Source organism: Delphinus delphis, chromosome 8 (assembly GCF_949987515.2).
Source record: "Delphinus delphis chromosome 8, mDelDel1.2, whole genome shotgun sequence".
In the NCBI taxonomy this organism is placed as follows: domain Eukaryota; kingdom Metazoa; phylum Chordata; class Mammalia; order Artiodactyla; family Delphinidae; genus Delphinus; species Delphinus delphis.
This window is the reverse complement of record NC_082690.1, coordinates 66,709,042-66,734,309: the sequence shown is the minus strand read 5'-3', so window position 1 is coordinate 66,734,309 and position 25,268 is coordinate 66,709,042. Positions and strand designations below refer to the sequence as shown.

The following is a 25,268-nucleotide window of genomic DNA, read 5'->3' as shown; positions in this document are numbered from 1 at the left end:
TGAGTGACTTGCCATTGGCCAAGATTGGTCCCCTGCTCCTCTTTAGCCCTCAAGTCAGGGTACCCCACTCAGAATGTCATCAACTAGGAGTTAAATTCCATGAATGACTGGCTTTTCCAACCCTGGTGTCAGAGATGTTCTGAATGTAGCCAGTATTGGTGGGATGATAGAGTGGCTATACTTGTGGGTAATAAGTCCTACTTGCCCGCCCCCCAAATCACCTCAAGAGGGCAGCTGCCTACCCCGTGTAAAAGATGGGTAAAATCCAAAGGTTGTGCTGCAAAGACCCTATCAAGGATCTCTAGCCACTTGTGTAGATTCTTCAAGGTACCCACTTTCCTCTTGCAGCAGTAGAAGGAGACCCTAGGTTCAGATTCTAGGCATAAGTTTAAAGAAATATATTGTACTAGAGTCTCTGCTAGGCCCATTCACATCCATTATCTGATTAACTTCACAGTGATCCCCTGATGACTTTTAGCAGCTTTCCAGGCTCAGAAAAGAGGGCCATCTTGAGACTGTGAGACTTAGTTTATATCCACATGTTTGCAGTAAACTGGGCAGGGCCCAGGGCAACTGGTCATTCAGACAGAACCTCAGGGGCTCCATAATTACTTATTGGATTGAATGTCATTGAAATGAGGGTCAAAGAAATGAATCTTTACACAGGCATTATTTATAGGAGGGCTTCCATAGAGGCTAACTCTTTTCTGTCCTCGTGACTGTGAAATCTTTCTGGGTTAAGTCTTTGTGTTCCCATCCAATTCACTTGTTTAAAAACAAGGAATTAGGGGTCTTGAGTGGGAATTAGGGGGTCCTGGGGGCAAAAGTCCCTGAAACCAGCTGTCCATTTGAACATCCTATCAACCTATGCAGATCACTGCCCTGCTGATGGTGAAGACAGACATTATAAATGGAAAGTCAATGTGCTGGAGCTCAGCTAGGCAAGACAAGCACCTTGCTGCCTAAAGTTTTAGTACCTTTTAACTTCCATTAGGGGAGAGAGAACTGCTATTGGTCGGTGGGGAAACAAAGTATTGCTAAACAGCAAATGGAGTTCAAGGAACCCCATAGAGTTCACCATATCCTGTAAGGAAACCTCACATGCCTGAGCACCCACTGTGCCTCCTGCACTAATGAAACCCTTTCTGGTGCATTCTCTCTTTTAATCTTCACAACCAGTTCTTCAGCAAGCATTGTTTCCATTTGACATAAGGGGAAACTGAACCCCATTGGTGTTTTGAAACTCGTCCAAGCTCACATCATTAATAAGTGGTGGATGTGGGATTAGAGTCGTGGAGACTGGTTGCACCCCCAGTGAATATTCTTTGAACTGCTCAGCTCCACCTTGTGACCTTTCAGAGAGAATTGCCTGTTCCTCATTCTTCTTTTGTTGCATTCAGCCCCTCCACAATTATAAATATATGACAGGACCAGCTGGACCAAAATATAAGGTCACACAATCCACTTTTTCTCCTTGAACCTTATTTTTAAACTTTTTTTTTTCCATTAAGAATGTGAAAAATGAGTGTTGCTCCTCTCTGTCCAGCCTTGTGTGTGGGGGTTTAGGAAGATCCTGGGAAGAGCTGAACTTCCAGGCCTCCTCCTGGGAGAGAGTATGGAACAGAAGGAATAATTAGACCTTTGCCATTAGCTGTACTCAAGGCCATTGCTTGTAAATGCATCCAATCAGAAGAAAGTCCAGATCCTCCATTTGTGACCTGATTATACTTCCAGAGGAAAAGAAAGGGAGAGCAAGTTTTATTCCCTCATGGATGCAGATTTCTGTACCTTGACTTTTTTTCAGAAATAGTTTGTCCTTCCTTTTCGCATACATATTGACTCAAACATACTATCCTCCTCTACTCTCTATCCGACACACAGCTATTGTTCTCTTTCCCAGCTATGGGTAAAGAGAAGTCTTCCAAGATCTCTAGTTGGTGTCTGTTTTCACAGCATCTTTTGGGAGTTATTGTAAGCAAAGCACTGGCTGATGGCCATAAAGTGCCCCTTCATTGGTTTTGTGCCTCCTGTCTTTCACCAGGGCAGTTCTCTGAATCCAGAAGACATCACATGAGGGAGCCACCTTGGGTCCCAGGACCACGGCTGGTTGGAGTGCTGGAACCCAAAGCGACATTCTTCAGGACAGGAAGATGCACTCCACAGACAGAGAAGAGGATAGAAATCTGTGTTTTTAAAAGTCTTTGTTTGAAGGAATTTTATTCAGGTTCTGAGAAGAAGTGAGTGTTCAGCAGAAGGGGATACCAGGAATAAATATTTGCTCTAATAACAAACAAAGTAGTGTCAGTCACTGGAGTCCAGCCATGCCCCTCTACTGTCAGGCACAGTTCTCTCCTCCCTACCGTCAATCACAAACAGCACGTACAGGGACTTAACAGTTCACAGAGGGCTTAAACCCCCAGGGATATTTCTGTGCAGGATCTCTATACATATTGGGATGAGCCTGGTCCCACGTAAATGACAACCGGGGTTACAAGACACAGTTTGTCCTGGGAGCCTCACAGACTTTAAAAAATCTAGCCAGGGGCCAAAATCTTTGAGGGGGATGGTAGTGGTGGTGGTCCAGAATATTTTAAGAGAGTCCTAACAGGGCTGGCTCCTTTGACAGCTGCCGAGTCTGGAGGTACCCAGGAAGCCGGCTGACAGGGTGGAGGTTGAAGTGAGGCCAAAGAAGAAGTGGACGCCCACGGGGCCTGATCAAGGGCAAGACAGGACAGGCGATCCGGCCCACGCTTCCCTGGCCTCTCTGCGTCCTGGCAACCAGAAAAAGGGCCGAGGAGCCGGCCGGTGGGATCAGCGCGAGAAGCCCCGCGGCCGGGTGGAGTGAGGAGCGCTGAACCGAGCGACCTCCGGAAGACTGGAGGTTCCTGCGCAAGAGCAAGAGGTGGAATCCCCCTAGAGGCGGAATCTGCCGACCTAAGGCTTGGACTGGCGGCGCGCCCTCCCCGGGAGCCTCTGGTCCAGGGCAGCCTGCGCGGGCGCGGGCGGAGGCTGTGGAGCGTCCCTGGAGGGCGGGGGCCAAGGGCGGCCAGCAGGTGGGGCCGGGGGGCCGGACTCCGCCCCCCGCGCCCTCCCAGTTGGTCTGCGACCGCCCAGCCCCGGCCCCTCTCCCGAGCCGGAGCGCGATTGGTGGCGGCGCTTGTCGCTCGGAGGGGGCCGGGCCGCTGTGTCCGCGGCTCTCCGTGCCGCCGCTGCCGCCGCCGCTATCCTTCTAGCAGCGCGGGCCGGTCGGACCGCCAAGGCAGTCGGCGCCCGGCGATGGGAAGCGGCGCAGCCGCGGACACAGGCTGAGGCAAAGTTTCCCAGACGTGCGTATCAGGGCGCGCGGCTGCAGACCACCCGCGACTGCTCCGAGAAGGGCTCGGAGATTTTTAATTTGGAAGAAAAAATCCACCTCATTTCCTTTGTCAAGCTCTCTCTCCGGGCGACCAGCGGCGGGAGCTCCAAACTTGGGCACCGCGGCTCCACCGCCAGCGGTCCGGGCTTTGGAGAACGTCGGGACTTAGGTGCTCGGGCGCCCGGCGGCCGGAGGCGTGCTAGGGGGTGTGAGCACAGCACAGGGGAGTCCGGGGTGCGCAAAGAGGAGGGGCCCCCGGGAGCTCTATATGGAGGAGGGAGCCCAGAATGGTGTGCACCAGAAAGACCAAAACTTTGGTGTCCACTTGCGTGATCCTGAGCGGCATGACCAACATCATTTGTCTGCTCTACGTGGGTTGGGTCACCAACTACATCGCCAGCGTGTATGTGCGGGGACAGGAGCCGGCACCCGACAAGAAGCTGGAGGAAGACAAAGGGGACACCTTGAAGATTATTGAACGGCTGGACCATCTGGAGAATGTCATCAAGCAGCATATCCAAGGTACGGACGCCCCGGGAAACTTGGGCCGCCCACGGGGCCAGGGAGTGCCCAGAGCGGTGCGGGGTGCGCTGGGGCTGGTAGGCATCTCTCGAGCGACTGCGGGGCTCTGAGTCCGCAGACGCTTGGGGGGCTTCGTGTACGCTCTTGCCTGAGAGCGGGACCCTCAGTGTCTGCGGCCCTGCGCGCTTCTCCAGGGCACACGTGTGTGCGCGGGGCTCCACGAGCGGGTGTGTGCAGCTCGCTGGCGGCGTGGTGGCGCGCTGCGCACGAGTCCCAGTGTGCGTGTGGCTACCGGCTGGTTGCTCGAGGGGTTGAACACAGGTCCAGTTCAAGGTGTGCGTACGTGTGACTGTTGGTGGGTGTACAAGGGAGCGCGCGCGGGCAATCGAGCTCATCTGGCCGCTGTAGGGCCTACGGCGAGATGCCCGAGCGGCCCCAGCCGTTGCCATTTAGGACCCACAGGCTGCGGGACGAGCCGGAGCTAGGAAGACTGCGCAGCTCCAGCCACGCCGTGAGCGGCCTGTAGGCTGTTGGAAGTGCAGGGGACTCTGTGGCTAGGAGGGCTGTCTGAACCTTAGCGGTCCCCACTCCCACCATTACCCGCGGGTCCAAGACCCTCTCCAGGAGCAGGTGTTGGCGCGGGGAAAAAGCATGGGAGCTTGGAGCTCTCTTCACTGCGGTGGTGCCTCCGGCCAGGACCGCGAGAACCCGCCCCGGGCTGCCGTGAAGGCCATTCCCTCCGGTAGCTCCACTTTCAGGCCCAGGGAGCGGCTGGGGCAGAGCAGACAGACCCGCGCGGGGTAGGTCTAGAGTCTAAGGCTGAACCGGGTGACTGCGCTCGAGGCCAGGGCTGGGACCAAGGGGAGGATGGGGTACGGAGCGCTCTTCCCAGGCGACCCTGTTCGATGAGCTGTCAGAGGCAGCGGATAGAGAGTTCTGGGCCCTGCCGGCCGTGTGTGCACACACATGCCCGTGTCTCACGTTCACATTTCTCGTTTCTTCGCCTCTGCTCCACCTGTTTTCTATCAGGCATGTCCGCTTTTTAAGGGCAGGGCAGGGCCAGCTGAGCCTAGTTCACCTGTAAACCTGGCAGGCCTGCTAGGCTCTGGTTTCAGCACCCGGCAGACCTTGGCTCCGTCATCTGGTTGAATATTTCTCCCCCAGGAGCACTCTCTTTTGTTGACACATGGGTGTCAGGATCCAACCCTTGCATCTGCTGCCCCTGCCGTCGTGGGGACAGCTGCTCTCTCTACATTTGGTTTGTTTCCCCACGTGTACAGAATAGTTCCTTCCCAGGGGGAGGTTCAGGTGAGTGCAGGAGAGGTATACGTATCCATGGTGCTTCCTGACTGACAACTTCAAGTCAAGTTCATGGCTGACACTTCCCCAGAAAAGGACACCGTTCACAGCTCTCCTTCATACCTGCCTCTGCCTCTCAGCCTGCCACTGGGCTTGCGTGGCAGACCAATTTATCTATCTGATGGTGCCTGTTGCTGTGTTTCTTGTCTTTTTCCATCCCATGGGTCCAGATTGACAATTAGTCAGCAATAGAAGTACAGTGTTTGCTCCAGGGTGATTCAGAATGTTCCCAGGGAGACACAGGCCATACCTTACTTTGACATTTCCAGTTTGCCCACAGATTTTAAGAGATTTTCATTCACAGATTCTGTGTGTGTGTGTGTGTGTGTGTGTGTGTTTATGTTCCTGGAAAATGATTCTCTTGTGCTTTCTGATCTGCTCAGGGAGGAGGTGAGCAAGGTACTACTTTGGGAAGCAGTGAGGAGACATTATTAACCCATGAGCTCATCCCAGAGTGCCCCCCTATCATGTAGAATGTGGACCGTGTCACATGATTTATAAGGCTGTACATGAAAATGAGTGCAATGTGGAAGTTGAAAGGAGGCCTTGTGCTTTTGCTCCCAAGAAATCTTATAGCTGTGCCTTGTTCGGAACTTTCAAATATATACCTGAAAAAATTGAGAGAGATGGGAAAATAAGAGGAAGCAGGATTCTTAAAACATGTGTGGCTCCAGTTCTCTAGTGTATGTGCAATGACTGTGTTATGAGTCCCGTAGATATTCAGAAATGACCAGATTCTCAGGCGGAAAGGCAGAAGCCACAACCCCTAGCGGCTTGGGGAAGGGTCAATGATTTGGGAAAGACTAGCCATGAAGCAGGGGGAGGGCAGAGGGTGCTTGGCTGGTTGTGCCATGATGGCGTAGCCATGACTAGGGACAGCTCCCCTGGTGGTGCTGGAGCCATCCCTGAGCTAGTATTTGGGGAATTTAAATTTAGGGATTTACCTCCTTAAGTAAGGGGCCTACTGTGTTTGGGACTGGCCAAGTGCAGCTCTCTGAAGGCAGAGGGTGGGAAAGGAATAGATCAAAGGCTCGTCCTTGATGATACGGGCTGATTGTGTGTATTCCACTGTCAAGTTTCCTCTAGTTAGTAGAGCATTTGGAGCCATCCGGTTTACTCTGCTGAGCTGAGGGGGAATAGGGATGATAATAGTAGCTAAAAATTATATAGCAGCTGCATTATTTTAAGTGCTTTACGTATAACGAATTATTTAATCCTTCTCACCCTACGAGGTAGGTATATTAGCTCCGTTTTACAGACGGAGAGGTTATATGATTTGCCTAAAGTGCAGGGATTTAAACCCAGCTAATGCTGCTTCAGGATCTGTGTTCTTAACCACATACTATACTGTCTCTTAAGAGGGCCAGAGGGTCCCAGGGGCGGCAGTGCTCTCCTGGAGTCACTTGACGGTGGGAGTGGGTGTCAGACTTAGAGGCTTCAGAGGGTGGCTGAGGGATGATGGAGTCATAGCCTTTCCACTTGGAGACTCTTCCATAGTTAAACTCAGGAATCTCTGGGTTTTGTTTTGTTTCATGCCAAAAGGCAGAGGTTACATTCACTTAAAAAGTGTTCATGGAACACCCAGGACAGTTCCTGGCACATTCCTCAGAGAGTACGTGTTGGATGGACGAGTGGATGAATGAATGGGTACACAGTGAGGGTCCCCAGTGCACACCGGTTAGTCAATAATAAAAGAATTTCCATTCTCAAATGACTGTTTTGCTTTGGAGCCTCGCACAGGCTCCTCTTTGCTTTGGAAGGAAAGTTGTCTCAGAAGCTGCAAATGTCACAGAATGTTCTGCTGGATGCTCCATAGGACTTGCAATTAGAAGAGGCTCTGGAGCGTCACCCTAGAGCTACATTCCGGTCATGACTGAAAAGTTTATTTTCCTCTTGGGGGTTGCAGTGGTAGTTCATTTTAATTTGTTTTCTGATTGAATGATTCAATTAGATGGTGTTTGGGTATCTCTTGGGAATGGAAATTGCAGTTTTGATCATTTTTTTTTTAACCAGATAGATGGTAAATGAGAGGGTGGATAACTCCAGATTTAAAAGAGCATCCTGATAGATTGGAAACACAAAATAAGTGTTAGTACACGTGTGGTCTTAGGAGGAGAAAGGTGGGATTGCTGCAGGTGGTGCAGTGGGTTAAGTAGAAAGTGCCGAAGGAGGCTGAAGTGTTGCAGAGCTTAAGAAATGGAAATGTGGATTCACTTCTTATTGTGGAAGTCCAGTAGAAACCAAAACAACGTCTTTTTTTTTTTTTAATTTTATTTATTTATTTATTTATTTTTGGCTGTGTTGGGTCTTCGTTTCTGTGAGTGGGCTTTCTCTAGTTGCGGCGAGCGGGGGCCACTCTTCATCGCGGTGCGCGGGCCTCTCACCGTCGCGGCCTCTCTTGTTGCGGAGCACAAGCTCCAGACGCGCAGGCTCAGTTGTTGTGGCTCACGGGCCTAGTTGCTCCGCCGCGTGTGGGATCTTCCCAGACCAGGGCTCGAACCCGTGTCCCCGGCATTGGCAGGCAGATTCTCAACCACTGCGCCACCAGGGAAGCCCCTCTTTTTTTTGATGAGTATCTCTTTGAATCTGTAAAAGAATGTGCCAATATTGAAGAAAATATTTTAACATGTATAAAATTGCCTCTAATTCATTCTAACCTAAAACAACTGTTTTGTATTTTGAGCATTGCCTTCTAGTGTTGTCCATCTGCCTCCGTATTTAAAAATGAAGGTGTAGTCGTGGTTGACATGTAATTTAATATTCTGCTTTCCTCAGTTTGCTTTTTGTTAGAAGCAGTTTTTCCATATTTGCTACATAGTTTATCAATTTAATCCTTATTTATTGGAGACCTGGTATGTGCCAGGCAACACACTGGGGAGGTGAAATTGGATACAGTGGTGAATCAAGGCACTCCGGGCCCCTGTTGTAGTGAACTCGTTTTTAAAGGACGATAGAATCCCTCTTATTCAACACAGTTGGGATTTAAGTTAGTTTATTGAGAAACTGGTTAAAGAGGAGAATAAAATAAAATATTACATACATACATTAAATATTTTGTTTTAATATTATTCAAAATATGCATTTATTTGTCAGCCTTTTGATGTAAGGCCAAGGCTTTTGTCTTTGGGCTGGGTCTGCCCATTGCCTTTCTGATCATCTTCCTTGAATGAACCACTCCCATAAGGTGCTGTTTACAAAGTCTGACTTTTAGTTCTGTTTTCTTTAACATTCACTGAGAACTTGAAGATGCTTATGAAGCAGTGTAGTAGACTAAATTTTTATGACTTTTGTCTGGTCTTTTGCAGTGATTTTGTTCACGAGTAATTTGACTGGTAGTTATGCGACTGACTTTATAAGTCTTTCCAAGGCTTTAAATTAATTTTCTTAGTAACAACTCTCATCTTTTTAGCAATGATATTCCATTGGTTTATATAATATGTAATTAAATTATGCTGTTACAATGATAAGTACCAAGAGTCTAAACACATTTGGAAACAAACCCAGTGGACTCTTGGTAGTATTACTCAGTTGTTAGCAGGAGATGTGAATGGGGTGGGAGAGAGAAGCTGACACAGAGGGACACAGGCATCCTGGTTTTGTTTTGTTTTTCATGGAGAGAATGAAAGCATGCTTCATCTGGAGAGGCGATTAAGTGGAGGATATTTAAAGAGAAATTTTACTGTATTTTTAGTGACTGCATAACATTGCACCATCAATATACCATTATCGATTTAACCACTTGCCTGTTACTTAACATTTGCTTTTCTATTATAATTAACGCAGAAATAAACATCTTCACTTCACCGTGTTCTTCTTCTGAACGATTTTAATGATGTATTTCCAGAAGTGGGATTACTGCTGATTCAAAGAATATGAACATTTTTGTGAAAGATTGTTTTTCAAGAGGAAAGTCTTTCTATACAGCCAATAACAATGTATTATTGTACCTGTTTCACGGAGGCTGGCCAGCATTGGGTGCTGTCCTTCAACTTTTTCTGGGCAGATGTAACCACTGTCAAATGTTCTATTCTTTTGCTTTATACTTCTTTGATTACTGTAGAACTTAGTATCTTCCCCCCAGCCCTATATTTGTTTTAACCTCGTATTGGTGTCCTTTGCCAGTTTTTCCTCTTGGGATATCAGTGTTTGCGATTTGTGTGTTTTATATATATGTTTTATTTCCAGATATCATTAATTAATTAATGAAATATATATTATGCCTGTGTTCTATTTTATATACATAATTTTTGCTTTACACATATACCTTAGGGTAGTGATTTTCAAACTCTGTCCCAGGAGCCCCAAGCTTCTGGAAGGTTTGTCCTGGGACTTAAGAAATAAAAGGGTTGGGCTTTCCTGGTAGCACAGTGGTTAAGAATCAACCTGCTGATGCAGGGGACACAGGTTCGAGCCCTGGTCCGAGAAGATCCCACATGCCGCGGAGCAACTAAGTCTGTGCACCACAACTACTGAGCCTGCGCTCTAGAGCCCGCGAGCCACAACTACTGAGCTCGCGTGCCACAAGTACTGAAGCCTGTGCACCTGGAGCCTGTGCTCCGCAACAAGAGAAGCCACCACAGTGAGAAGCCCGTGCACCGCAACAAAGAGTAGCCCCTGCTAGCCGCAACTAGAGAAAGCTCACGCGCAGCAACGAAGACCCAACGCAGCCAAAAATAAATAAATAAATAAAATAAATAAATTAAAAAATAAAAAAAGAAATAAAAGGGTCAAGTGAGGTCTCTTAGACCCCGCCGGTACCCATTCTCTCCCCTCCATGCAACCAATGTTTTTCCTGTTTCATCTGTCTTATATTTGGAATTCTGTAAAATATTTCATTTTTAAAAGGGCTATGCTTTCTTTTTAAAGAAAGGGTTGCAAATCATTTTTTTGGGAGAAAGGAAACATCAGAGTGTTAGATTTTTGTGAGGGATGATGGTAGCATAAAGAATTCAAGAGAGTAAACAAATCTAAAAGGAAATTGAAATCCTGGGTGGTGTTCTTGTAACATCTATTTACCCTTCTGAATACCATGATTAATAGTGTATTACATTATATGACTAATTTCTAAATCCATTATCTTACTTCATTTAGTCAAGATCATTCCAACAATGGGAGAAATGGATTATTAACTGCTTTTGTTTCCTAAAATTTTATTAGGCATGTTATGTGCATATTAATGTACATCAGGCCAGTGACAGTAGGTTGCCTCACCAAGAGTACAAACGCATATATGGTTCCTAAAAATCAGAAAATATCCAAGGCCTGGATGTTGGGAGATTTTTTTTTTTTTCTGTCCCCTATGGCTTTTGGATGTCACTAAGAATTGGCTGGTGTCCTTCTCATCTGATTCCTGACTTGGCAGGGTTGTAAAGAAGAGGATATCATGTTTGCTAAATGCTTGGAGATTATTTGAGGAAAGGGTGTCATTTAAAGAGTAAACCTATTTGTCCTTCAGAATGAACTGTGGCATGTAAAATTATATTAGTAGCAGAGATTGATATTTTGAGAGAGTTCAATAGCGAAATTTAGAGATTGAGCCCAATTATCTTTATTAATAGCCCAGGACCACATCTACATGGAATAGAAAAGCCTTGCCAAAGAATACAACTTTCTCGCTTGGCCAAAGAATTTTCATTTTTATCCAGAAGTGTGTAGGCTGTAAAAGAAATGAATTCCACATCCTTTCCCACTCACTTGACATAAATTGTTATTTGCCCTTGATAAGTAGGTTGATATAGAATCTCAAGGAGAATTCAGAATGAAATGCCGGAGAGCCACAGTCTGGTTTTCTGGTTTGTGAGGGCCTTGAAGTTCAGCTTCAGTTACTTGGGTTTGGCTGGTCTGTGTTTTTGCAAAGATGCTCATGGGATCCAGAGACACATACAGGGTTACTGGAACATCTTCATTACCATCCTATAGGATTTCCGACTTAACTTGGAAAGCTGAATGGGCTACTGCTTTGATTTGGGGCTTGGGGGTCTCTTTATTTTTCGTTGCTTGGGTTCAATTCTGGAGACTAGGACAGATAGGCTGCCCTGTGAGAAGCATGTAGGAGGGCAGTCCAGATGGAGGTGATATTGCACAGAAAGTCCTTTGGGGAAACACCAAGCTGAATATGAGTGATGAATGTAGTCAGGAGGCACCAAGGTGGAATTTTGGGAGAGAGAGGATTATGCATGAAGTTGGAGGGGCAGAAGTCTATAAATGTGGGACGGGCACTGTGGTAGAAAGCAAGGGGCAGAGTGGGTTAGGTCTGCTGGTTGATGGTCTAGATTCTATGAATGGTGGGTTGCACTTTTTATGCTGGCCTTGAAAGTCTCCCTAGGGCTGGAGCGTCTTGAATTCTGCAGAGATTTGATTATTCCATTGTGCCTACAGTTGTCATCTTATCAAATCTCACATTGCCTTCGGGGTCAGAGTTAGTGCCATTCCACAGTGCAATGCTTGAGCACAGGCATTTTCAATATTTCCCCCCTCCTCACACACATGCCTTCACATGCAGGGCACACGCCCCAGGGCAGGGCCAGGATGATGCGTGTCCTAACATGTTGTGTTCATTCGCACGCCATCCCTTTTTCTCCCACTTAAAAAAGCATATTAATATGCAAGAGAATCTGATAACCTTGAAATTCCTTCAATTTATAGTTAACCTTAATCATTCATACGCTTTGGTGCTTAAATTATTGTTAATAACAAATTACCGCACAAATGTTCCAACATCCAATATGTTGTGACAGCAACTGGGAACAGCTGCTGTTCTGGAATCTTCTGTGTGGGTCTATGTACTCTTTATGGACCCAGCTGAATGCAGCCAACTGGAGCTTTAAGCAAGAGGATTCCTGATTATATGAACACTAATGCTTTGGTAGTTTTTTCTGGCTACACAATTATAGATTAAAATATGTTGCTAGGACAGACCCTCCCAGTCAGTGGGTATGCATTTCTGAGATGTAGTTCTCTTTCACTGCCCAACATTCAGTTTCAGTTTTGTGAAGGTTTGCTTTGGGGAGATGAAGCTGCCCTTAACGATGCCAGTGGAAAGCCTTAAGTGTCCAGCCCCAGTGAGATAGTGACAGACTTCCTCTATGATGGCATTGCTAAAATGGTACTGGAGCTGGCAGACATACCTTGTTGGGCTATGTTTGTTCTCACTGTCCTTTATAAGACAAAAATGGTGTTTGGAGAGATCCAGAGAAGTGGCATCAGCACCCATCTCCTCAGGACAGATGAGAACAATGGAAAATGATGCCCGAAGAGGAGGCTTAGGCTAACTCTTTGGCATGAATGGGTTCATTCCACCAGTGTCCAGAGTTTAAGATTCTGAGTGGAGCACCTTAAGTGGAGCACATCTTAAGCTCTGGTACCTTGTTTAGCTTGACTGGTCTGACTTGCACACCCATCTGTGGCCCCTGGGGACTTAGAGTGAAAGGCAGCTGAGATCCTGGAGGAGAGGGAAGGCGATTCAGGGACCTGGGCAGGACAGGGTTTGAAACTTGCGCTTATAAGTGTCATGCTAGTGGCATATGAGGACTTAGGAGAACAGTACAAAATTGCTTGGGCCAATGATTATAGGAGTTAGAAAGCTAAGGAGAGATTTAAAGCTACAGAAATGCCAAATGAGAATCTTAACCAAACCCTTGATTTATTTTAAGAGCAACAGGTATGTAATTGAATTGAAGCTGGATTGTATCAGAAGGAACGGAGGAAGAGAACTATTCTTGTGTGTCAGGGACTGGGCTAGGTGCGGTCCACGCATGATTGCTTTTTATCTTCACCGCATGGTGAGGGAGAGTTTTAGAGGTGAGAACACTGAGAGGTAGCGACTTAGTTTGCCCCAGGTCACAAAGCTGATAGGTGATTGAGCTAAGAAGGGAAACTGTCTTCAGCATCTCTGCTCTCCCCAGAAGTGAAAAGAAGATGACAGTCTCACAGAGAAGGGGCTGGGAGATCATTTTATCAACGATTTGTGTTCAAGCGGGAGACTGATGGAACAGGGATCCAGGCAGGCGGCTGGGTCTGTCCTTGTGTAAGTGAGGAACCTTGGGGTTGGGGTGCCAGAGGGAGAAGGCCTTGTTTGGAAGGGGCAGTGAGGTACCAGCAAGGAGGCTCTGGAAAGCTCTTTCTCTTGGATGATTGTGCCCCCCCCCGCCCCCCCCCCCACCCCCCTGCCAGGAACTTGGCCTCGTAGGAAAAGCAGACTGTGTGAGCTGCAGGCCAGAGCTCATTCAGATTCCACACGTGACTTTCGGGCACTCACAATATGCCAGGCCCAGTGCTGAGTGCTTTCCCGTGCACTGGCACAGTCATGTGGCTCCTGGGGTGACCAACTTGTCCTGTTTGCTCAGGACTTTCACTCTTTTAAAACTGAAATTCTTGGGTCCAAGGAGGCCCCTCAACCCTGGGCAAACCTGGATGGTTGGTCATCCTCATCTCACATTGGTAAATTCTGTTTAAGGGTAACTCCTGGCATCGTGGCAAAAACAGCCCTTCTGATTGCACCACATCTGTGTCTTCTGTTCTCTGCTCTTGAACGGTGACTTTGTCCAAGAGTCATAAAGAGGACGGTGAGGGTCCCAGCAGCCCCTGCCCTGTTTTCCCTGCCCACCCAGGCTGCCTCCTTGTTATTCGTTCTGCCTTAGTCCTCCCTGTTTTTTTCAGCTGTCTGAGCCTCTCAGGATTTGGAAAGGAAAAAAACAATTGCTGTAAAGCAAAGCTCTAATAAAGTGGTTTGGGCACAGAGCATCAGCAGCTGTTTATTTGCCCAAAACAGTAGGAGTCCGCATTAATAACCTTGTGAGTTATATGCTGGGAAGTTAAAAGTAAGCAAAAATCTTACTTGAGACCCACAGATGTGACTGTATTCCTTTATTGAACTAATCTCTCTTCCTGTTTATGCTGGTGACATTTTCTGTTATCCATGTGGAAGATCCTTTTTGATCTTCTGTTTCAGATTTATTTAGCTCCGGATGGGTAGGGTCCCAGAGCAGAGGGGTTTTCTGGTTTCTCTTTACTGAAGTTATGATGCTTGTGTTTATGTGGTTCCTGCCTCAGAGGATCTCGACGAGTATGACAGACTTTGTCTAATTAGTCATCATCATATTTCTCTGATGCAAGAGAAGGAGCCACGGAGGAATGGGAGGGGTGTGGGTGAGGCTTTAGACCTGCCTCTAAGTTCACGGGGCTTGCAGAAGAGTTTTAACATTTTAGTTTCTTCCATTTCTAAATCTCAGTTTAATAATAAACTGATCCTCTGATTTGCTTTGTTTTCTAAAAGAGTATATGGAGGAAAGTATAACATGCAGGAATTATGACGTAGACTCTCCAAGTCTATAATTGGGCCAGGCTTTACAAAAAAACTTATTAGAAGCTGAGGATTTATATTAGAAGGGGAATCCAGTGGAAAATGATGAAAGAGAATTTTATCAATGATTCAAAACTTAGAAAAAAGAACGAGGGAGGAAGGGTTGTAGAAATAGGGCTGAACTTATCTGGAGGAGAGACTGGAAGGGAAAGAGAATTAATATTTGTTGAGCACCTATTATGTGCTAAATACTTTACATGTGATACTTCATTTTAACTTTGTAAGCAACCCTGGGGGATGATGTCATTACCCCCATTTTACAGATGAGGAAATCAAGTCTCAGTGACTGTAATTAACATGATACAGTTAGTAAGTTACCTTTCTCAAGCCCCTTAGTGAGGGGCTAGGGACCCTCTTGTTTTTCCTGCTCCAGTGATGCTAATTAAGAGAAAACAGGATCATCCCTTTCTTTTAGCAGAAAGGTTATAGATGAGACTGGAAGAAGGATTCATGAGAGTAGCAGGGCCCTGAGGTGGGTTACCAAGCGACTGTTTTGTCAGTGTCCTTCCCTGGAGATGCAGGAGGTCGCTCGTGCCAGGAGCTGATAGGGCGGAGTGCTGTGGAAGGCTGAGAGAGGCTCCAGGCCTGGCTTTTCGCAGCCAGCAGTATCAGTTTCCAGAAGACTTAGTGTGAACAAGACCACCTCCTCCGCTCATTCAGAACAAAGCTTCACTAGGGGGGTCTTCCAGGCTCAGGGCATGCGGTTGAGTTGGGGGCCATAGCGGGGAGAGGTGCACACAAACAGCAGACATGTCCAGGTGTGCCAGGAATTCCCATTTAATCGAGAAAGTGGAATATCTGGGCTCAAGTGTATATACTGTTGGGCCGCTAGTCCTGTGGGCAGATGTTGGAGATGGATCCCAAGTCTGGCATTGTTTACTGGGGCCTGGGGTGGAGGCTTGGGATGGTTTGGAGAAACTGCAGACCTGCCTTCAAGTTCCTGTTCCCCTCTCTTGTGGCTTGGAGTTTGACAGTGACCTGGGAGGTACTCCTACCTTCTGTTGGTCACATGCTCAGATTCTTCCCTTCCTTCATCCAATTAGCATTTATTGAGTACCTGGTAAGTGCTGGGGGTATGTCAGTGGAACAAAGACAAAAACATGAAAGATTTGCAATTAAATGAGGTAGTCAGGTGCTCTCTGATAAGGAAAGACTTGAAGAAAATTAGGTGTGAGCGCTGTCTAGGGGAAGAGTTGCACGTGGAGGAAAGGACCAGTGCAGAGGCCCTGAGGCAGGAATGTACCTGGTGTATGTGTATTGGGAACAGTGTGGCCAGGGCAGAGTGACTGTGGGAGAAAGGGATGGGGGGTGAGGCCAGAGAGGGGCCAGGTGGGGAGCAGGTTGTACAGGCCTTGGGGGCCACTGTGGGAGAAATGCTCTGGGAGAAAAGGGGAGCCCCTGGAAGGGATGAGCAGAGGAGCCCAGCTTTTAAAGGCACCAATCCAGGCTGTTCTCTGTCTGCTTCCAAGCACCTCTTGTGGGCTTGACACTGTGCCAGCTGTGTCAGGAAATGACAAAATATGTAGGACAGAGTCCTTTGCTTTGAAAAGCTCATCATCAGGCTAGGAAGACAACACAAGAAACAGTTGAGGATCTTTCGCAAACTAACTAATGTTATGAGGGTTAATGTTGAATTCTGGAAGAGTGCGCCGGTAGAACAGACTTCACCGAGGAACTGGGACTTATGACACATCTTTGAAGAATGAGGAGGATTTAGAGGAGTGGAGTAGGGAAGATTAGGTGAGAGCATGTTCAGGCAGTAAGTAAAACCAACAGTTGCCTGGAATTGGGAGACCTGAGTCTTGTTGAGCATGGCGAAGTACGAAAAAAAAATGTGGAGTGGTTGGAATCAGTGCTGCCGTTTACAGGTTGGATGACCTTGGGCAAGTCTCTTCACTTCCCTGTGCTCAGTTTCCCTAACCACAGAAATGAGGACGACTGCCCCTTAAACCCTGTAGGATTGTTGTGCTGATTAAATGAGGTGAAATTAAATTAAATGAGGTGCTGATTAAATGAGGTACAGGACAGCACCTCACCCTGCCTATCACATGGTGGGCATGGGGGCGGGGAACACGTTCTTTTCTTCAGTCTTCCTGCTTTCCCTCTTTCCTTCTTTCCCACCACATTTCCCTCTTGGAGCTGGCATAGAAAATACGGTCAGGAATATATTTTCTGGTTGTAACACCTAGACTGTCAGCCTTGAACCCTGTTTCAGTTCATTTAGACAGGGTGTGTGTGTAAGGACTTCTCCAGTTAAGACGAGCCTGAGATGGTCAGAAGTGAGGTTAGAGGGAAGCCCAGCCTCATGCTGGTGACAGCTTCTCGGCTGAGACATCTGGAGTGTCTCAGTTTGATTTGACTATTGCTCTGAAATTCTAAGCCTGCTGGCCTGGGGACCTGCACTCATTTGTAGAGAAATATTTGTTTTGTAAAACCCACTTGGCATTGCAGTGGGCAGGGGACGATGTCAGGAATGCACTATTTGTAGAAACCTTGGCTGGTGGGAGAGTTATGCAAGGTGTCCAGTTACCTGGCCAGAGAGTCTCATTTCCCCAAATCCCTGGTGGAAGAAGAGCCTCCTAGAGGAGAGAAATGTTTTCCTCCATCTCCACCCACCTCCCAGTAGAACTGGAGCTGCAGCAGCCTGTCTTCCTGCTGGGGTGAATTTGATTTAACACAAAGCAATGTGACTTATAATTTCAATTGCAGGCAGGAAGGTGTGATTTAAGCCAGTTGTCAGGAAGATTCAATTTAATCTTTTCTTTCTTTCCCCCCTACAAAATGTGCATTTTGTTGCATGATATAATTTTAATATACATTCTTTACAACTCAGAAATAGATGTAGTTTCATATTGGGATGGTACACACTACAATTTTTTAGTACTTATCTATTTAAAGTCTTTTTTGAAAAAGATCCCTTACTAGTGACAGAAAACTGAGGGATGGTTTTGCTTTTTTACTGGAGAGAATCGTACTAAATCGTTATTAAACTTCCTGGGCAACAAACCATTTCTTGATTAGTGGGAGTTATTTTGGTCCCTTATGAGTAGGGAGATGATAATTGCCTTAACAAGAGAATTAAAATGATTCTTTTATACACCTAAAACTATACAATTGTGAATTTTGAATGTTTTTCAACAACAGCTAGTTGTTTTTTAGCCAAAAAGGCATAAATAAGTATTTTTGAGTTTGTAATTACTTTAGAAGTACAGAAAGTATGCATTTGATTTTTGTAAATCAAAAATTAAATGTCTTATTTCACCCTGGTCAATATTAGGAAACAGTATTGTGTTGTGCGGCTCAATGCAGTCCTTCCATCTTTCCTCATCAATTAGCAAAAAAGGTTGAGCCTTCCAACTTTGGCAGTTCTCAAGTCAGATGTCAGCTGTGAAGGCTCTCGTCCGAAGGATCTTTATTGAGAATCAGAGCACGGTAGACCCGGAAGGAGCGAGACCATCCTCACCTTCTAACTTTGTGTCGAGAGATCCAAGGCCCAGAGCAACTAGGTGACCGCCCTGAAGGCCCTGCCCCATGTGCTAGAGACTCTGGGATGGGGATGTAAGGGTCCTGAATCAGGTCCAGAAACTTTCCCTTTGCATCCAGTTACTCCCCTCAACCTCAGAAGAAATTTCTGCAGTGGGAAGTAATCCTTGGTTGTATATTCTCAGATGAAGCCAGGTGCTAAAGGGACAAAGGATGGGCAGATTCCTTTAGATGTGGTGAGGCTGGAGGCCCAGTCCCCTCTGCCTGGTCTGTCTGGGTCCTTGGGGCCTGCACCCCACCACCTGGGATCATCTTCAGGACGGGGGACACAGCACTGTTGAGCAGGACCTGTCTTCAGGTCCAGCGGCACATGGTAGCTCCTGGTGATGCAGTCTCAGTATGGGGAGCAGGCTTCTTCCCAGCTTTTCAAACCCACGCAGTGGTGCAGATGGAGGAGGGGCAGAGATCTTGTGTCAAGGAGAGGAAAAGAGAAAAACACTGACACTTATCAGGCACTGACTAGATGTTTGGTACTGTTTAATCCTCTTCGTATTATCTAATCCTTAAAATAAGCCTGAGAGATCCTGAGCCCCATTTTACAGGTGAGAAATCTGTCCTGCACTGGAGCTATTGACCTGCTTTCCCATTGGACTGTGAGCTCCTTGCGAGTGGAGGCAGGGTCCTATTTTTTTCCATTTTCCAGTGTTTCACTGGAAACTACATGCCAGTAGGGCATGTACAATAGTTGAGTTAATTAGGAATTTGTTGAGTGACTAAATGAAAAAATAAGCAGGCCTGACTAAAACCACTTAGTAAGAAAATTCACATCCCGGTCTCTGGCTTCAGAGTGGTCTGGAAGGGAAGCCAGGTGCCCGAAGAGCTGGTTCCCATCCCTCCAGGCTTGGGGGTGACTTCTGTGAGGCTGTCTCATGCTTTGTCCTCCTTCTTGGTCAGGGACAGGAAAATACGCACTCCTGGGGTTTCTCTCCTGGCCCCTCCTAGCTTACACTGCTGTTTCATGGTTTAATCAGAGGGAAGCTGTGGTTCAGTGGTGTGTGTATGTGTGTGTGTGTGTCAAATGTGCTTTCCTGCCCTGAGATCTCCCAGGAATCAGCTGGTAAGAAAAGCCTGGAGCCTTCAGGGGACCCTCAGTGTCTTTATTGTAATAAAGCTGTCACTTGTGGTCACTTTCAAATGAAAGCAATCTTGTGGACACAGAAGGGAAAAAATGAACCTGCACCAAAAGCAGAGAATAATTCCAGAAAAGGTACAGCTGAACAGGGTGTCTGTGTTTCAAGAGGAGGGACAAAGTTGAGGTCATTTAAATGGATACGTGGAGAGTCAATTGGAAGGAGAAAGTATAGCTTAATTTCCAAGAAAGGATAAAGAACTCCTCTGGGCCCGGAGCTAAGGGAAAGTTGGCTTTTGGCTTCCCATCTGGACTCGGCCTCCTCTCTGCCCTGAGGCCTGTGAGAACCTCAGAATGGATCCCGCCATCTCAGGGTGTCTCCAGGGTGACGGTGGTGAGTTGGGACTTGCTGTTTCACACTCAGGAGAGAGGTGGCAGGAACTGTGTGCAGGGGGGAAGAGGACTCTCAGAGGAAAACTCCAGAGTCAGGAGAGGGTTTTTCCTTCCTGCACTGCTGAAATTCCTTGGGCATCATGGGCAGAAACAGGGCTGGAAATCAGGCAGCCCAGACCCCTTGGTCCCCCGGGGGCTGCCTAGGGAAAAATCACCCACCCATGGGTGTAGGTCTTCACAGAGGCCCAGCACAGCTTTTCCCACCCTCTCCAGTCTGTACACCCAGGACATGGGCAGGAAGAAGTTTCTCCTAGGACTCTGCCCACCAGGACAGAGCAGCCTGTTAGCAGGAGCCACAGATTACTACAATTTTTCTTTTCCTATTATTCCCTGATATTTTCGATTTGAAAAGAGTCATTTAAGCAGTAGGGTGGAAGAGGGCATAATAGACATAGGGGAAAAATGGAAAGTGTCATTTAAAAATGACTATTCCATTCTTTTTTATACCTCAGCAGACAGATGGCTGCCTCACCTTTTGCTCGTGGCTATGAGCAATAGCCCAGTAGGTGAGCTGAGGAGAGCGATGATTTTATTTTTCTTTTCATTTCCAACAGATTCTGTAGCCCTTGGGTTGTGAGGGACCGGTGGAATGAAGCTCTGGTCTGGGAAACTAATTATGCCTCCCTGCATGGCTGAGCCAGTTAATACCAAACTGTCATCGAGCCTGATTCTTCCCTGGGGTGGAAAAGCTTCCCAAATTCCTCATCACTTTCTCTTTGCCTTGAGGGTGGAGGCCACTTGGTCTTTGCCAGTTTGGGAAAACAGGAGCAAAATCCAGGAAGCTTCTTGAAGCTCTGAAATGGCACTCTGGGTTCTGGTCCCGGGAGTGGCTTTCTGATACGCAGCAACCCTGCCTCTTCCAGCTCAGACAAGGTGCTGGATTTTGAAGTCAGACAGATTCGGCTCAAATTCTGGTATGGCCAGTCGTTGGCGTGATGTCGCCAGAGGCTACCCAGAGTATCTAGGACTGGAAACAGACTGCCTGTCCACTCTGTTCCTCCCCTTTCCCTAGCAACGTGGGCTCAACGATGGGTCACCTGAATTGTAAGCCTGGCTTACTTTGCTGGTCCTGAAACTGAAACCTAGCCAGGTACCTGGCATGGTCACCACCTGTCAGTGGAGACCACACGTGACAAAGGATAATCAGAAATTCAGTAATGCTTTTAAATGGATTTTTAACTTATTAAACAAACCCATACGTGTGGGCTTCCCTGGTGGCGCAGTGGTTGAGAGTCCGCCTGCCGACGCGGGGGGCACAGGTTCGTGCCCCGGTCCGGGAGGATCCTGTGTGCTGTGGAGCGGCTGGGCCCATGGGCCATGGCTGCTGGGCCTGCGCATCCGGAGCCTGTGCTCTGCGGCGGGAGAGGCCACGGCAGTGGGAGGCCCGCGTACCGCAAAAAATAAATAAATAAATAAAAAAGAATACTGGGCCCTAATTGTCCACACCCCAACCCACGCATGGGGTGAAGTTTCCATGCCAGGAGAGGCAATCCAAGAAGACTAGTGACCGCCATCCCTACCCGATACCCCACTCATAGAGCAGGTATGTCACTGAGAGAAGTGGACTGCCATCCCCACTCTTAGCTCCAGAGTAGTGGTACAGAGATCCTGCCTAGGGGGAGAGGTGGGCTGTGAGAACACAGAGTTCTGTAGCTCTCCACTTTATTTGGAACAAAGTGGGAGAAACCTCAAGCCTAAAAGCAATTGGTGAGTATTTAAGAGGATGCTAGTAGTATCATAATAGCAACATGAGAGACAGCAGGCCAGCTACACCAGCTAGACATTTAACAGATAGAACCAGAGAAGGAGATATCTGAGAAGAACCTTCTTGGGGTCAAAGCAAGCTTTAAAGACTGCCCTTGCAAAGAAGCCTGAACTTAAGTGGAGCAGACTGTGGAGCAATTTATGCCTCAAAGTACTGTTGAAAATAATGGAGCAATCAGGTAGCAATTAGTGGAGGCTAACAGCTGGGTGTGATATCAATAAGGCAGTCCATCCGGAAGTTTAACAGGGAGATAAGTGCAAGAGATAGGGAAAAAAAAAAAAAAAAAAAAGACCTGCTAAAACCACTGTCATCCCAGGGGATTGAATAGGGGGAGTACACAGGGCCAGGACAATACCCTCCAAGGAATCACATCAGAGACTGCACACTGTGCAGGGAAAAAATGTCACTGAACTAGTCCATTTGTGTCACTAAACAAATAAACAAGCAAATACGTAAACAAAAACAAGTCCTGGGGCCGGGGAGGGCAGGAGTAGTGACCAGTATCCAGAGCGGCTAAAATACATTATCTAAAATGTCTGGTATTCAACAGAAATTTAAAAGACATCAAAGACAGGAGAACATGTAAGCCATAAAGAGGAAAAAAGCAGACAACAGAAATTATCTTTGAGGGGACCTGGCTGTTGGACTTAACCAGACACAGACCTCAAAGTAGCTATTATAAATTTATCCAAAGGACTAAAGAAAACTTTGCTGAAAGAATTAAAGGAAAATGTGATGACAATGTCTTATCAATAGGGAATATCAATAAAGAGAAAAATTATAAAAAGGAAGAAAGTGGAAATTCTGGACTTGAAAAATATGAAAAGTGAAATGAAAATTTCACTAGAGGCATTTACAATTAGATTTGAGTTGACAAAAGAAAGTATCAGCAAACTTGAAGACAGATCAATAGAGATTATTAAATCTGAAGAAAAGAGAAAAAAAGAATGAAGAAAAATGAGCAGAGACAGAGAAATGTGGAACACCACTAAGTACACCAATGGCATATTTAGTGATAGACAATGAAAAATATCTTGAAAGCAGTAACAGAACAGAACAAAACTACTCATCACCTATAAGAGAACCCTAATAAGATTAACAGGTGATTTGTCATCAGAAACAATGGTGGCTAAGAATCTTATATATAGCAAAACTATCCTTGAAGGAAAAATAGAGACTTCCCTGGTGGTCCAGTGGTTAAGACTCCACGCTCCTAATGCAGGGGACATGGATTCGATCGCTGGTCGGGGAACTGAGTTCCCGTGTACTGCTGTGTGGCCAAAAAACCAAACCAAACCAAAACAAACAAACAAACAAAAAGACAAAAACGAAGGCAAAATAAAGACATTCCCAGGTAAACAAAACTGAGAGAATTCATTGCCATCAGATCCACCTTGCAAGAAATACTAAAGGATTTTCTTCAGGCTGAGTGCAAATGACACCAGACAGTAATCTGAATTCACTCAAAAAACTAAAAAGTGCCACTAAATGTAATTATATAGACAATTGTAAAATACAGTATAATTCCATATTTCTTCTTCCTTTTTCTCTTAACTGATTTAAAAAGGAATTGCATAAACAAAATACGTTATATAATTGTATTGCTAGGCCTATTAACATATGGAAATGTAATATGTTTGACGATAAGCACAGAAGAGGCACAAAAATGGAAAGGAGGGACTAGAGCTATATAGGAGTAAAGTTTCTATATTTCACTAGAATTAAGTTAATGGGCTTGGATGGATTAAAATATATAATGTAAGCACCAGATCAACCACTGAGAAAGTAGCTCAAGAAATATAGTTAAAAATTATTAAGGAAATTAAAATGTTGTACAAGAAAATGTTCACTTAATGAACAAAAAAAGCATTAAAGGAAGAATAGAGGAACATGGTTCCTCCAGGGAACCATAGTAGGAACTTTGGGGGAGGGAGCCCCTTGTTTGGCTGGAGGTACATTTTGGCCCTGGAGCAGACACAGTAGGGGGAGAGAAGAATGGCTCAGGATTATCTAGAAAATTCATCCCACTTCCTTGCAGGAACAGCATGTCAATATGTTTTTGTCTGCTGAACAATGTGTGGGAAACGTTTTTTATTTTGTTTTCGTAACTGCGTATAATTTCTTAGCATTTTACTTCTGGGAATTGATTAAAGCTTTTCTGTCTCTTTAGAGCCATTAAATAGAAAAATGTCTGCTGGAGACAATTGACAGTGTTTCTAGGTTCTTGCTTAGAGAAATAGGAGTCTCTTTAACTGCTTGCAAAGTTTGTTCTCATGTGTGCTGAACAGACATGCGTAGCTAATGTTTATTGAGTATTTATTACGTGCCAGGTACTGAGCCAAGTGCTTTATATGAATTATCTCACTTTATTTTCACAGCAACTGTCCAAGATAGGTACTCTTATTATCCCCCTTTTCTGATAAAATTGAGGCACACAAACATTAAATAGTGTATCCGCGGTCACACTGTTAGCACGCTGTGAGAAAGGGATTGACTGCATGTAGTTTGACAACAGAATCTGAATCCTTGATGACTGTGTTACATCAAAACCCTTAAGTCCTTGTAGCATTTAATCACAGTTGGTGTTGGCTTTCAGGATTATAGGTGTGTTCTCAGGGTCTCAAACCTTGTAACTGGTGTATTTTGGTCCCTTCGAAGAGTATGGGGCCCATCTATATGGCTGGGCTCATTTCCACCTGGCCCCAAAGAAGATGCACTTCCATCACCACCTGGCCTCCTCTGACTCTCACAGTCACCCAGAAGGGAGCAATTTTCATAAAATTGTTTAAAAATGACAGCAGTGCTCACTGAGGGGCTGCTTTCCTTGTAGACAGGATGACTGTAGTTGAAAATATAAGGGAGAAGGAGAAAATTCAGGCTGTTACTTGCCTATAAAAGAGGAAGGGAGTGTATGGAGTAATTTTCAGTGTACAAATGAGGAACCTGAGAACCACAAATGAGAAGGAACTCAGTGAAGTCCATGCAATTCAGTCAACCATGGGTGAAGTACTGTACTTAGTTGCTATACATACATGATCTCAGTCAATCCTTATAATAACCTTATTGAGCAGACAATGACATTCCTATCTCACCAATGAGGAAATGGAGGTTTCAGAAGTAAGTTGGGTGGTAATATCCCTCTGGTATATACTAGGTGTGTTGGTGCAGCATAATAGAGTCCTTCTGATTCGTTGGTGCCTCTTTTATTTAGAGTAAGGAAAGTTAACTGCAGTACCAACTTCCAAACCTCAGTGGCTTTAACCAATAAAAATGTATTCCTCACTTATCCAGTGACCAATGTGGAAGTTCCTGGTGGGCTGGCCATTTTCCTTCCACCCACCCAAGGATGCAGGCTCGGGAATTGCAGCCTTCTACTGGACCCTCTGCATGCATCTGGCAGACATGGGAAGAGAGAGAACATGGAGGACCTCATGGGAGGTTTTCATGGGCCTGGATTAGAAGTGGAGCTCATAATTTCTGCCATATTTTATTGGCAGGGACTCAGTCATGTGGTGCCCCCTAACAACAAGGGAACCTGGGAAATGTAGTCTAGCTGGTTGCCCAGGAGAAAAAGGAAACGGGTTTAGTGAACGCATAGCACTCTCTGCCACATAACCTTACTGTTCTGGCTGTTATCTATTTGAGTGTCACCCTAGATAAGGTCACAAAGGCAGCAAGCGGCAGAGCCAGGAGCAGGACCCAGGTCTGTGGAGCCCTACGTCTGGATTCTTTGCATTCTCTCTCATTCTAGTCCAGTGGCTGGATCAAGTTCTGCAGCTCTGGATGCAGTGGGTGCTCCAGGTGACCATGTGGTCTCTGCAACCCTGGGCCACATTACTTC

General features: G+C 46.2%; 1 protein-coding gene across 3 annotated transcripts in view; it reads left to right on the top strand.

Annotated features, from left to right (window-relative positions):
* The first annotated feature begins 3,221 nt into the window (after positions 1–3,221).
* GALNT18 (polypeptide N-acetylgalactosaminyltransferase 18) overlaps positions 3,222–25,268 on the top strand; it is a 354,931-nt gene continuing 332,884 nt past the window's right edge. For 2 of the 3 annotated variants that reach the window (XM_060018495.1, XM_060018496.1), the window contains exon 1: positions 3,430–3,877. In XM_060018495.1, the coding sequence (XP_059874478.1) occupies positions 3,643–3,877 (235 nt within the window). In that variant the 5' untranslated portion in view covers positions 3,430–3,642. Of the gene's footprint in view, positions 3,878–25,268 lie in introns of all 3 variants that reach the window. The other variant, XM_060018497.1, reaches the window with a different exon arrangement.